This window comes from Rattus norvegicus, chromosome 7 (genome assembly GCF_021556685.1).
Source record: "Rattus norvegicus strain SHRSP/BbbUtx chromosome 7, alternate assembly SHRSP_T2T, whole genome shotgun sequence".
NCBI lineage: Eukaryota > Metazoa > Chordata > Mammalia > Rodentia > Muridae > Rattus > Rattus norvegicus.
In genome coordinates this window covers 27,042,134-27,057,110 of record NC_141540.1, presented here as the reverse complement: position 1 = coordinate 27,057,110, position 14,977 = coordinate 27,042,134, and the positions used below count along the sequence as shown (strand labels likewise).

The following is a 14,977-nucleotide window of genomic DNA, read 5'->3' as shown; positions in this document are numbered from 1 at the left end:
CCACCTCTCCTCCCCAGAGGATGTTGGTTAATGCAAAGATTGATTTCTGGTCCAAGAGCTGAGAATAAGTGATTGATGAGCATAAATCCATGATTGGGGCATCTGTATCATGCCTGTGTCAAGGCACACAGATTTTAAGACTGTCAGGGTGGAGAGGGTTGCCATGACATGTTGTCATCCCGATAAAACATTGTCACTGTAACCATGACCACACCGACCCTTCCACACTCCATCAGAGAGAGAAGAGGTGGTGCCCACAAGAACCCACCCTTTCTGAGGAGCTGATGACTGTTAATGGTTGCTGTGAGGGGGTGTGCCATTTTCTCCAAGGGTGTAGCCACTGAGGGACTAGATGCAAAGAAAAGTAAGGAAAACAATAATAAAACAAATGCAAGGTCACTTTCTCAGGGGTGTGGCCAATACTCAGGTGGAATTGATTGGATCCCCCAGGTTTAAATAATCTGCCAGCTGGACTTCGAGAAGAGGCGTGCGTTTCCACCACACTCTCTGCTTGCAAGGAAACCTCATGAGACAGATTGGCCCTGGACCAATGGAGAAAGACAGTCGCAGGGCTGAGTCTGAGAAGGATCAGGAGGAAGCTGACAGCAGTGTTCTTCTGGGGTTGAGGGGTAGGGTCACCCTTAGCCCTGACAGTCTGAGCCCCTCTCATTATCATCTCAAAAGGGAAAGGAAGAGGCTGTGGGAGCTGGCTTCTTCTCTTTTCCCAACTTCCTCCTCCCAAGATCTTCACACAGAGGAGGAGGAGCTGGGAAGGAAGAGGACCTGGAGGCGGCTGGCTCTGCCAGGACACACAGGACCATGGGGCTAGCCTGCCACCTGCTGGCTAAATTTGGTAGCTGTAGCCAGGCATTTTTGGAGACTTAACAGGTAGGACTGAGAATCTTCTGGTGTCTCTGCAAGCCGTTAGTGCTGGAAACAGTCTCCCTACATAGCAAGGGCTGGCCTTGAACTCACAGTTCTCTCAAAATCAGCCTCCTAAGTGCCAGGATTACAGCTGTGCCCCACCACAACCAGCAAGACCGATTCTAAGGCGCCCAGGGAACATTAATTTGGAGACAGCTGTGAATGCCACCGAGATGCTCAGAAGTTAGAGAGGCCATAAAGATTTAAGAACGGAGCTCAAAGGAGAGGCTGATGATCCTGTGGTAGGAAGTCTCCCAGTCGCAAACATTCAGTGAACATGGAGCCAACTCCCAAGCAAGCACAGGAGCCTCAATTTCTTTTTCCTCATCAAAGGGCAAGAAGAACACCAGAAACCAAACACTGTTGTTCTTAAGACCCAATTAAAGTGTGAGCATGTGATAAATGTCTCAACACATCGAGAGGCTGACTACTCAGGCCAAAATTGTTATCTCCACTCTGACTTCCAAGGGAGCAGCACCTAAGACTTCTACACTACTAATCCCTATACATAAGGAGATCCATGACCAAAGTCAAAATTTAAAGGCTACTTGACTGGGGCCACTAGCTGGGTCCCAGCCTTGTACACTGTGCTTTGTCCCAGTACCACAGGCTCTGTGAGCAGATACAGAGCAGTAAGATCTGCTTAGCAGGGGCTGAGCAGGAAGGAAATGCCAGCAGGAAACCAGACACAAGGGGATGAACCCCGTCCTATCTGCACAATACTGGGGATGAAGACATAAATCAAGAACGCCTGGAAAGTTCTGATGTCATGATTAATGACATACAGAGAGGGCCACAGTTCTCTACAACAGAATGTACATATGCATCAGTGCCACTTACTACTTATCCAAAGACTTTTATATTGACTTTCACGTTACGTACTCCCGTAAAGGTCCTTGAGGAAGTAGGTACCACATTTAGGCACAGTAAGTCACAGGAGTTACAGAGCTGCGAGGAGGATTGAAGGGTAGGACAGAATGTGGCATAGCTGTAACCCAACCACCGTCTCCATTATTAAATTTCACTTCTGAACGGGAAGCAACTGTCTTGACGAATATTGAGGGAAAGTTAAGGCAACTAGCACAGAATAAGGTCAAACGTCTGGTTAGGTGCTGGGGAGATGGCCTAGTGAATAAAGTGTTTGACTTGCAAGTCTGGGGGGACTGGAGGTCAGAACCCTGAACCCATGTAAAAGTTTTGAAGGCATGGTGGACAGCTGTACTCTCAGGCTTGGGGAGGCAGAGGCAGGGAATCCTGATGGTGTAAAGGGGTAGGGCAGTTAGCTCATGCAGGGTTGGTAGGCTCTGGGTTCACTGAGAGATCCTGCCTCTAATAAAGAGCTGAGTGGTTCAGGATGACACTTGACATCAACTTCCAGCCTCTATACCTAGAGCATATTTGCTAATGCATGTGCATGCACCCACACACATGTGCACACACATACAAACACGCACACATGTCACACACAGATATACTCATAAAACAAAAAGGTTGGATTAAGTAGAAACTGAGACTCCATGGATAACACAGCCAGTTGATTGCTGGGTGATGGGCAGGAGCTTTGCCCCTGGACGAGGGCCTGGAAGCAAAACCTCTGAAGCCACCCAGCCTGAAGAGGAGAATCCTAGCCTGCAGCAGACTCAAGTGAGCCTGTGAGTCCAAAGCCTTTGAGAAAATAGAAGACAACTCAGACTGGATCAGACAGAGGCAACTTCCAGGCCACCCTGGATGTTAAAGTCAGATCATTTCTAGTTGGGGTGTGGGGGCTCATATCTGTAATCCCAGTACCCAGGAGGCAGGAGTAGGAAGGTCACCCATGAGTTTGAATTCAGTCTCAATTGCATAGTGAATTCCAGGCATAAAGCAATTAACAGTAAAGAGGTCACTTCTCATCAGAAAGACGAGGCCTGCCGTCTAAATCGGCTCAACATGTTTTAGCATTGCGACCATTAGGAATGCATTTTGACTAAAGGAGCAGCTTGGACTCCAAAGCAGAGGCTCAGTTGCCCCCAACCTGATTCTACTTTCCCAGGGGTGCTGGGTGCTGACCTTGTGCCAGTCTTTGGAGTTCTGGAGATGCTCACACATGAGTTTGACCCACCCTCCCACCCTCAACACTGTGCATGGGTCTACCATCAGAACAACTCTGTTTGCACAGGTTCAGCTCTGCTCTGGATGTAGAGCTTCAACTTCTCCATATTTGGGTCTGATCTCCTTAACTGTAAACTATGTCTTCTGAGACTTACAGTATTTGTCACCTCTCAGGATCACAAAGTTGGGGTATAGACTTATTCCTCAGAGGAAGCCCCACACGAGCACCTCACCTGCCCCCGTGCAGCAGCTTGTACTGACCCAGTGCCCTGTGATCGGTCACTTGCTGACTAACTACTGCTTTCAGAACTTACTGTCTGGAGGAGGCTAGAGAACTGGTCAACCCCACCCAGTGGAGTATCAGAAGTCAAGCTGATGGGAGAAGTGTGATGTAAGTGTGGGTAATCTATTCCCAAGAGTTAGGCTAAGAACAGTGAGCCTCTGGTGATTCGTGTACCTTTTTAACAACCTCATTTTGGCAGAGCAGAAGGTAACTTGGGAAACCTTGGGAAGTGTATTTCATGCTGAAGAACTTTGCTTGTTCAGAAAGGTCGCATGATTTCCCTGCTGTGTCTCCAGAACATTTGAAGCGAGCGAGCGTTTCCCATATCAAAAACTTTAAGGCATCTGTAGCTTATGCATGGAACTGTCCAGACTTGGGGCCTCTGTCGTTTATTTCAGAGTTCTTAGACTCGGAATTTGCAGGTGGCTCTGCCAGTATAAGGCCCCTAGAAACAAAACATACAGCTTGTCTTTGATGAACTCCTCCTGTTCCCAGCTAGCCTCAGAGACGGTGTAAGCCTCTTATAACACTTGCTTTCTATTCTTTCCTCCCAAGAGGTGAGATAGCCCCATCCAGAGTCCATCCCAGAGGCTACTTACCAGTCTGTGTGGGCATCATCAATGACCAACAAGATCCTGGGTCTTTGAACCACAGGTGTGACAGGAGTTGGTGGTTCCATTAGCCCTGTCGGGGCCTGTGGGGTCTGTTTCATGGCACTGGAGAAGGAGCTGAACAGGCTGGATCCTGGAGAAGAGAAGGAGGCAGCCAGGGGCTGGGGATGCCTTCTCTCTGTGGCTGGGGATGCTGGGGAGCTACTGGAGCTCTCTGGGCGCTGCAGGTCCGGCATGTAGCCATTGGGCAGGTTGGCCACAAAGCTGCTGTCTGACAGCCGCCTCCGGAGGAAGTTCATGGCTGTGATGGATGGGAAGCCTCCTTCCACACAAAATCAGCTAGATGAGGTTTGGAGTGCAGGTTGCCAGCTACAGGAAGCTGGAGGCTTGGGGTCAGAGGATCCCGGGGCTTCTGCACCACCAGAAGTGGGCTTCACAGGACTCTGTTTACCTGTTGAAAACAAGCCAGCAAGCACATTAGTGGAACCAGCTACCTTCCGTTTAAAAGCAAATAGGTAAAACATATTTCCATCCCATTGCTGGTGGCTGTGCCAACCGGAACACACTTTTATAGAGTAATTTGGTAATATGCTTTAAAAGCCTACGATTTCCATTTCCAGGGATTTCTACACTAAAAAAAAAAATAATCTAAGAAACAGGTAAATACTTCATGTATGACTAGATTAATTACAACCTAATTGACAACATTGGGAAGCAACCCAGTATTCAGCCACAGGATAGTGCAGTCACTCGGAGAATGTTTCTGTTCATTCAAAAGGAGTTCAGATGAAGCATCTTCAATTACTAAGTCTCATGCTGAATTATTAAATATATCAAGCCTGGGTATGCTGGCACATGCTAACAACCCCAGCTACACTGAAGGTAGAAACAAGTAGGGCAATAGTTCAAGGTCTGACTGGACTATAGTGAGTCCAAGTCCAGCTTGAATATCTTAGCAGGAGGCTAGAGATAGTCTCCAAATTAAATGGATAAATAAATATAAAAATTAAAACTGAAATGGCTGGGGCAGAAAGCTCAGCGATAGAGAGGCCTAGTATGCACGAAGCTCTAAGTTGGATCCCTAGACCTGAAGAAAAAAAAAATCATAGTTACTCTGATTTAAACCAGCCAAAGACCAGACAAAGAAAGAGAACTTCAGATCAACTGTGTTTGAATATCGATGTGAAAATTCTCAGTAAAATTCTGGCATAGCCACTAGAAGTCCCAGATGACATTAAAGTGAAAGGTTTCCAGGACCCAACAGGGATGACATTAGCTGAAATATCCAACGAACGGGAGATAGAACCTGTAGAGACCACCATCAGTAGATGTACACCACCTCCAGGTGAGGGATGGGGCCACCACCCATCGGAAAGTTTTTAACCCAGAACTGTTCCTGCTAAAGGAAACGTAGAGAAAAAAATGGAGTAGAAACTGAAAGAAAGGCCAACCAGAGATGGTGCACTCTTTTGCAGACACCAAAGCCTGACACTGTTGCTGGCTGATGCTGAGAAGTGCTTGCTGACAAGAGCCTGGTATAGCCGTCTTCTGAGAGGTTCTGCCAGCATCTGACTGATACGGATGGAGATACTCACAGCCAACCATTGGATTGAGTCTGGGGACCCCAAAGGAAGAGTTAGGGGAAGGACTGAAGGAGCCGAAGGGGAATGCAACCCCATAGGTAGACAACATCAACTAACTGGATACCCTGGAGCTCCCAACGTCTACACTACCAACCAAGGAGGGATCCAGGCTCCAGCTATATATGTAGCAGAGGAGGGCCTTATCCGTGGGAAGGGAGGCCCTTGGTCCTGTAGAAGCTTGACGCCCCAGCGTAGGGGGATGGTAGAGGGGTGAGGCGGGAGTGTTTGGGTGAGCAGAGGAACACCCTAATAGAGGCAAAAAGGAGGGGGGATGGGATGGTGGGTTTGTGGAGGGAAGACTGGGAAGGGGGACAACATTTGGAGTGTAAATAAATGAAATAACTCATTAAAAAATTCTGGCAGACTAATGTACAAAGTAACTATCGCCATATAAAAGCAACACAAAAGAAATTAGAAATAAATCATAGCTGTGAATAAATTCTGGTAACACTTATCTGCTTATTTATTTGTGATTTCCAAATTTTCTCGAATGTATAATGCTGAAGGTTGAGAGGACCCCCAACCCTATTAAGTTCATGTGTAATCTGACCCCCAGTGAGGAGAAATTTAGAGACAAGGCCTGTGGGAGTTAAGTGGAGTTGGGTCAGGATTGATGACAGAACCTTGGGATGGGAGTAGAGCTCTTCTTACAACAGATTCCCTCTGTACCTTGTAAGGACACAAGTAAAAGGTGGCCATCTGCAAGCTGGAGGTGGTCTTAGCCAGACCTAGCACGCTGTGCTCTGCTGTAAGACTTCTAGACTGTGAGGAAATAAACTCCTCCTGTTTAAACTAAACAGGCTTATTTTTGAAACAGAATAAACGTTTTGGATTTTTAAAAATTACATTTCTTTATTCTGGGAGAGTATGTGTGTGTTCCAGTTAGCCTAACAAACGTATACAAATACACACACACATACACACATACACAGAGAGAGAGAGAGAGAGAGAGAGAGAGAGAGAGAGAGACATACACAGAGACAGACAGACAGACAGACACACACACACACAGAGAGAGAGAGACAGACAGACATACACAGAGAGAGAGAGACATACACAGAGACAGACAGACAGACACACACACACACACACAGAGACAGACAGACATACACAGAGAGAGAGAGAGACAGACAGACACACACACACAGACATACACAGAGAGAGAGAGAGAGAGAGAGACAGACAGACAGACAGACAGACACACACACACACACACACACACACACACACACACACACCAGGGAACAACATGCAGGTATCAGTTCCCTCGTTCCAATCTATGGGGCAGGAGACTGAACTCAAGTTTCCAGGCGTGGTGGCGGGTGCCTTTAGTGTGAGCCCGAGCCATCTTACCAACCCAAGAATAAGTTATGAAACCTCATCATCTATTTGAGATCTAGAACAATGACTACTTAAGCCATGGTAGTGAAGTATATGCTTCTGCCATATCTTATATTCTATTGTTGTAAATTTTACTGAGAATAAAATTAACAGATTCTTCACAGTGCAATTCTTTGATTTTGTTAAGTGATACAGTGGGGTAGGGTTTATTTGTTCTTATCTCCTCTGAAATTTCTCCTTCACCTCCTTCTGATCAATCCACACCTTCCTGAGGTACTAGTACACTGTGCTGTGCCTGAATTTTTACCTGGGTGCTAGGGACACCAGCTCCAGACAAGGGTGAGAGTAACTTCAGTCTGATCTAATTTGATTATGTTCTACTGCATTGCATGATGTCCTATTACATTTGACAAGAATATTATATATATATATGTATATACATATACATATATATATATATATATATATTTAAAATTACTTTCTATTGTACTGAATCTGGTTCCCCACCGAGCTGTTTCTCCCCATAGTGTCTTATAGGAAAGCCTATTGACAAGTGCCACCCTGACCAACAAGTGTCAGCAAGAATTAAAAAATCAGACTTGGTCTGAGCAAAGCCATGGCTGATCCTCTTGAGAGAAACTGAAACATCTCTTGATGGTGCCCACCCCTGCATGTTTAGTACCTGCTGCCCAGTTACTAATTAACCATTAAAACTGCAGTTCTCTGCTTTAGTTCTAGCTCCTCTGAGCCAAGCGCATTTCACCTCCTGGCAGATGTGAAGTGGCTTCCTTTCCTAAGTTGGGCTCTCTTCCAGTTACTGTCTCTCTCTAGCAACATCGCATATTTTCATTTAAATGTCTGTCCAAAGTTCGAGATTATCATCTGTGAAGCGGCTAATCCCAACAAGCTATGGGTCACTGATGGAGTCAAACTGCCTATCTTTTTAAATCACTGGATGATGAAGTGTGTGAAATCTTTGAGCTGAGGAGATCATGCAGAATATTTAACAGTCTCCTTTGTGAGAACTCTGGTCAACCTCACACTGGTAGGAATCCAACCGTTACCACCAAACTTGCCTCCTAGAAATGCTTCTGTCTGTTGGAAAGCCCTTTTTATTTTTAATTTTGAGACAGAGTGTTACTAAATAGCCCAGGCTGACCTTGATCTCTTGAATACCCAGCGTCAGCATCCCAAGTGACTGGCATTACAGGTGTGTCTCCTAATAAACTTCTGGTCAACCCCAGTAGTGATCAGGGGTTTTCCTGTAATCCTTACTACTATGGGCCCCAGAAAGACTTAGGTCTGGCAAGTCCAAGTTGGTTACAGATGAACCAGGAGCTATGACTGGAGGTACGTGCTGGTAAAGAACTCAGAGTGACTTTTCAGAGAGTAATGTATCTTTAAATAGGATCGCCAGGAAGTCCTTTCTGAGGCTGTGACCTTTTTCATAACATTATTTTTGCCTGTTAAGTGATGTGAGATTTTTTAAAATATATTGTTTACCTTATGGGATGATTAAATCATGTAAAAAAAAACAACCTGTGTTCTATACTTAGCATTTTTAGCATGATAAAAGCATTTAAAATCCTCTTTGGCAATTTGAAAATGAGATACATTTTGTTTAATATTTAACATCTGAGGTCTTCACAGCGGACAGCTGAACCTCACTCTTCTCAGTTGCAACTTTGATCAGTGCCACCGGATTTCTATTCACACCTCTCTACTTCTAGTAACCATGATTGGATTTTTTTTAAAGAATTATTTATTTTGTTCATAGACGGTTGTGAGCTACTATGTGGTTGCTGGGATTTGAACTCGGGACCTTTGGAAGAGCAGGCAATTCTCTTAACCACTGAGCCATCTCTCCAGCCCATGACTGGATGTTATAGCTCTGTACTTTCCACTCTCAGATGCCCCAACTGAGGTCATGCAGGCGGTGTCCTTCTGCACCCTGCCTAGTTACTTGCCTTAACATAGCATTCTCCAGGTTTATCCCTACTGAGAGCAACAGGATTTCCCTCTTTTTAATCACCTAATAATATTTCATTATCACCAGTACCACATCATCTGACAGTGACAGTAGATTGATTTAACACCTTGGTTATTGTGAATCACGGGAGAGCCACTATCCCCAGCTCATTGCCAGGGATTTTTCAATTTCTTTGGATGTCTGCACAGACATGAGACTGCTGGACCAAATGATAATCTATTTCTCGTTTCCTGAAGAATCCCATTCTGTTCTCCATAACAACTACATTAATTTATACTACCATTTACTCCATTCCCAATGCCCTTGATGGCCCTATATTTATCACTTTAAATTATATTTATGGATGTTCACGTCATACTGTGTTTGTGGAGGTCAGCGAATGACTTGCAGAAATCAGTTCTCTCCTGCACGATGTGGGTCCTAGGTATCAAACTCAAGTCATCAAACCTAGTGGTGAGCACCTTTACCCACTGGGCCATGGTGCTGGGCTTTTGCACTGTCTTTCATATCAGTTATAATAATCATTCTATTCCGTGTAAGGCATTTCAGTGTACCTGTATGCATCTCCCCTGGGATGAGCATTACTTTCATATATCTTTGGTGCGTCTTCTTTTGAGAAATATCTATTCGGGTGCTTTATATATTTTTAGAATAGATATTTGTTTTCTGTTGAATTAACTTATGTTTTTGCATGATAACTTTTTTTATTGGATTTTTAAATTTATATTTCAAATGTTGTTCCCTTTCCTGGTTTCCCGGACATAAGCCCCCTAATCCCATCCCTCTCCCCTTTTTCTATAAGGGTGCCCTCCTCCCTATACATACCCCCTTCCCCTCCCCCCCAGACATTCCCCTACACTGGGGGTCCAACCTTTGCAGGACCACCAAGGGCTTCTCCTTCCATTGGTGCCCAACGAGGCCTGGATGATAGCCTTTTATCAGACATTTATTTGTAAATTATTTTTCCAATCCGTAAGCTGTCTCTCAGACGACTGTTTCTTTCAATCTGGTGTAATCTCATTTGTTCATTCTGACTCATATGTTGCCCGAATTTGGGAGACATATCTCAGATCTCGTTACCGATGCAAAACTGGTTACTTTGTCTTTGTGTTTTTCTAATTGTTTACATTTTCAGTCTTAAACTGATTTATCCATCTTGAGTTGGATATGGTCTGAGACAAGGCTCCAATGTCATTTTCTGTCTATAGTTAGCCATCTCCAGAGTGTTTTTTCCCTAGAAACTATGTCTTCCTTGTTGTATGTTCTTAGAACCTTGACTGCAAATGATTGGCTTTATTCCTGAGCTCTCTGCTCTGTTCCAGATCCATGTATCCGTTTCTCCATTATCACCACACTTTACATTTTATGCATATGAGTGTTTTGCCTGCATGTACGTCTATGCATCTGAGCCTGGTACCTTACAGAAGCCACAAAAAGCTATCAGATCCCAGTAACTATAGTTACAGATGATTGTGAGCCACCATGTGGATGCTGGGAACTGAATCCAGGTCCTCTACAGGAAACGTCAGTTCTCTTAACCTCTGAGCCATCTCTTGTGTACTATAGGCCATGGGCCTTTAAGATGAAACATGAAGAGTGTGAAGTACCTGTGCAGATGATAGGAAAGATGTTGGTGCATCTGAAGAAGAGAAAGACGCTCCACTCTGATGGGGAGAAATTGTGTCACAAGAAAAAGATTAGAGGAGTAGAGATTAGATACCAGTTTAAAAACATACTGAAGGTAAGTTTGACTTTAATACAATGGTGGCAATACTCTACAGAAGGGTTATAGGGAAGAGAGTCATGATCAAGTCTTTTTGGCCATTATGTGAGACACAGACAGTGGAGAATTTATATGACTGTTACCTTACCCAGGTATCCCTTACCGGGGGTTTCAAGCTTTTGTCTGTCTGTCTGTTTGTTTGTTTTTGTTTTGTGTTCTTAGCCATATGCTATTCACAACAGTCTAAAGTCTTCTCCTTTGAAAGTTCCAGAAAGTTAATGTGATGGTTTGCATATGCTTGGCCAAAAGGGTGACACTATTAGATAGGTGTGGCCCTGTGGGAGTAGGTATGTCACTGTCAGTGTGGGCTTTTAGACACTCATCCTAGCTGCCTGGAGTCAGTATTCTGCTAGCAGCCTTCAGATGAAGATGTAGAACTCTCAGCTCCTTCTGCACTATGCTTGCCTGGATGCTGCTATGCTTCCTACCTTGATGATAATGGACTGGACTACTGGCCCTGTAAGCAGCCCCAGTTAGATGTTGTCTTTATAAGACTTGCCTTGGTCATGGTGTCTGTTCACAGCAGTAAAACCCTAGCTAAGACAGACTCTATTCACATGTTCACTGCTTAACATGGTGTGCTGAAATCTCACACTGCACTGATCCACCCCATACAAGACAATGGTCATCTATTTGTCCAGTGTATACACACTGTATATGCTACCTGCCCATCAGTCACTTATACCCCATCTTGGTCACAAGAATTCTATTATCACAATATAACAGTTCTTGTGTTCTAAGAAATCAACATTTTCTTTCATGCTGCAAAAAGTGCAAGAAGCAGTGACATTGCCACATACTTGGCTCTAGAGGGCAGGAGTGGCCACATCAGATTGGAAAATAAACCTTTTGGCTGGTAGCCTGGCAAGCTTACTTCTCAGAGACTGAGGTGAGAACGGGGAGTAGAGTATTGAGAGGATGAAGACAGGTCGACGTGGCAGTAGAGCCTGAAGAGAGACAATCACAGGGTCATAGACTTTGTATCAACTTGGGAAGAGCTTTGTAGAGTAGGAAGAGCCACCCACAGTAGTATCAGCTCAGAGAAGAAAGCAACTATCTGCTCAGATGTCTCATTCCCTTGCTCAAGATCAGGTAGGCTTAAGCATCTGGGTTCCCATTCTGGGATCCATCTCTAATCCTCCTATTTTGACTTCTTTTTCTACCCGTATAGGATTCAAATATCCACTCACTTGACTTTGCCAATCCTCTTGTTTAGTCTGGAAGATCCAGCAGACTCCAATGATGATTCTTGCCTAGAACAGGGCATCTCTCAAACACATTAGTTAAAGACCACACAGTCTCAACCCTCTGGTGTTAGACACTGCCTGACAGAATCAGTTAGCCTGAAAGTTGAGCTGCTGGGCTCTGCTACTTCCTGTTCACAATGTCTGATCTCATCTCACAGTGCTTGGGCTCCTTTGCTTGCAGAATTCAGATGACAGACTATTGTCTACCTCATGGGGTTCTGAAGAGAGGTAAGTGACTAATTAAGGTGTGAGAAACAGTGTCTGGCACCAATGAGCAGCCTGTGTCCCATTAGTATAGATTCCTTTTGACAGCCAGCACTAGGAGGTCCACAGTGGTTGGGAAGGCACCCTGGTGGGGGCTGCAGTATTTACATCAGAATGAGCTAATCTTTAGTAACAGCTAGAAACACTCAGACTTGTGCAGCAATAGTAGATCAAAGTAAATGGTGTTAAAGTGCTTTTGAAAACATTTGTCTTTTAAGCTAACAGGGAGTAAAATGGACTTTCTGGGCACCTAGTTTTATGGATGTTAACACATTCTCATAAACACAGAAATCCAGAACAGATCCATCATTCCCTACAAAATCTCTTTACAATGCCCTTCCAAAGTTACCAGCACAGTGCTCTGCAAGCTGACACCTGGGCCTCCTACAAGGGTAATTAAATGAGGAATATGCAAAGCCTACCTCATGTCTTAAGCAACAGGGAAAGACTGAAGCCCAGATTGAACCTTCCTGCTAGTGCTTGCTGCACACTGGGTGTTCCCTCAACTGGCAGTCCCTCTAGAGGCTCACCCAGCTCAGACTTTATCTCCTTTAGGTATTCATAAATGCCACCTCCTCCAAGAGGACAGACTCCCTTCTGGTGGCCACTACCTGGCATTTAGAATTCCTGTAAGACTACAGCATGTATCACCTCTATTCTGCCTACAATTTACTCCACATTCTGCCCACTTTTTGCTTGCACTGACAGAATCCTAATGCCTCAAGATCAGGTACCACTGTGTGTCCTGTTCCCTGCTGTATCCTAAGCACTTAGAACAGCATCTGCACATAGTAGGGTAGAAATAGTCATAGACAGGGTGACTCTATATAAAATCATCAGAGACAAAGTTTTCTGAGAAGACTAAGTGTGTTATACTAAAGAAAGCTCTCTAGGTGCTCGATTCATATCTCAGCTACCTAAACACCATACTTGGAGGAATAGCCATCTCAGTTTTTAGTGGCCCCTCCTCTGAGCAAACACACTCAGATTCATGCAATGCCCCTCACTCTGTCCTCTGCTCCATGAGTGAACACCAAAAGGAATTATTTTTCTCCCTGATTTCCCCTCAAGAGTCAGTCCTTGGTTAGCATGCTTAATAATTGTTAGAAATAGCAGGGCCTGTGGCTCACCAATATATTGATGGCTGTGGGTACAGCCAGTTTCTCAGGGAAGGCAGGGAACCCACAATCCATATTGTGCTGAAGATAAGAGACACTTAACTTTCTGGTGAAAGAGTCAAATGTCAAGAGAATGGCTTCACTGATACCAACAGATGTCTCGGGCCTTTGGAGTACAGAGCCCCTTTCCAGACATATCATCATAAAAGTGCATTCTGTTTTTGATGAGTTCAAATCCGAGAGGCCTTTCTCCTGTGAGTGGTGTCCTTTTCTGTACAGGCAGAGCACAGTGGGTACCCAATGTTGTAGGAGGTGGTTCTGATGCTTTGATCGGAAATCTGCAAGTGAACACTGAAGGTCCCATTCCCCACTTAGTTCTTGATTGATCAATAAAGATGCTAGCAGCCAATGAGCTAGGTGAAATAGTCAGGACTTCCATTTTTCCCCCAGGCAGGCTAGCAGACTCAAGGGAGGAAGAAAGATTCGCCATGCTTCGGAGAGAGAAAGCGTCACCAGCCATGTGAAATCTAGGGTGCCATTAGCCACTTCCCCAACTGGGCCTGGGGTAGTAGGCGGGAGTAGAAGGTCATGTCTAAGATCCGCATGATGTGGACAGCTTGGAAGCAGGAGTATGTGGTGGCTGCCACACTGCATCCCAGGAAGAAATCAGAGCAGGACGGATGCTGGTGCCTGGCTCACTCTCCTGTTTTAAGCAACACACCAAACGGTGCTGCCCATTCAGGGTGGGTCTACCCTCTTCTGTGGAATCTCCCTGGAAATGTCTTCATAGAATACTTCAAGGTGTGTTTCCAGAGTGGTTCTAAAGCTAATTGACGTGAAGATCAAGATGAACCACGGCACTTTACAAAGGGTTTATTGCCGTTAACAAGTCTGATTTGGGAATATACTTCTCCAGGCCACTGTCTAGACATAGGCAGCAAGAGACACACATAGAATGACAAAAACATTGACAGAGATAAAGACAGATGGAAGCTCACAGAGAACAGGCCTGATGTGCCAGACTGTGCCTATTTGGCCTTCAATCCTCCTACACCTTCAGTTGCTGGCCAGAAGCCCCTGCCTAGGGCAGAGCAAATGACCAACTGGCAATGCTCCTAGCAGCCAGGCGCTAGCCTAAGGAGGAAGTTGGCAAGTACACTTAGGAAAGCAGACATGGCAAAGGTAAAAAAGCATCCCAATAAACAGCTCTAAATGCAGCTCCTCAGGTCCTGCCACACCCCTCTTGTCCTTCTCCACCTCAGTAATGACACTATGGAGTCACACGGGCTGGCAGTTTGAGGATCTGAAGGCTTTTCCCTCCTCTCCCGCATGCCGTCACCACTAACCTAAAACAGATCAATTTATTTGCTTCTTTAAACTCCATAGTGATAGTCCCTAGCAGATACAATTCTTCGCTTGCTTCTGCGACTCCCCAACTGTTAAGTCTCTCGATATCAGTTACCCAACTTGACCCTTTTCATGCCCCACTGAGTGCACTGTGGGATTCAAGATGCTTTCACACCATTCGAGATAACAAGACTCCGACCATGACTAGTCATTTTTCCACTCCAAAACTGCCCGTTTTTTTTCTTTCCAATAAATGAAACCTCATTCCCTACAGTTTGCAATGATAACCCCCCTCATGAGATTAAATGCTGCATGTTTGATCTCCAGCTGATGAC

The 14,977-nt window shown here is 44.9% G+C and overlaps 1 protein-coding gene across 4 annotated transcripts in view; it reads right to left on the bottom strand.

The window, feature by feature from the left end:
• Syn3 (synapsin III) overlaps positions 1-14,977 on the bottom strand; it is a 448,670-nt gene that overhangs the window by 413,025 nt on the left and 20,668 nt on the right. For all 4 annotated transcript variants that reach the window (XM_087555990.1, XM_087555992.1, XM_087555991.1 and 1 more), the window contains 1 exon segment: positions 3,898-4,360. In XM_087555990.1, coding sequence (XP_087412116.1) covers positions 3,898-4,208 — 311 coding nt within the window. In that variant the 5' untranslated portion in view covers positions 4,209-4,360.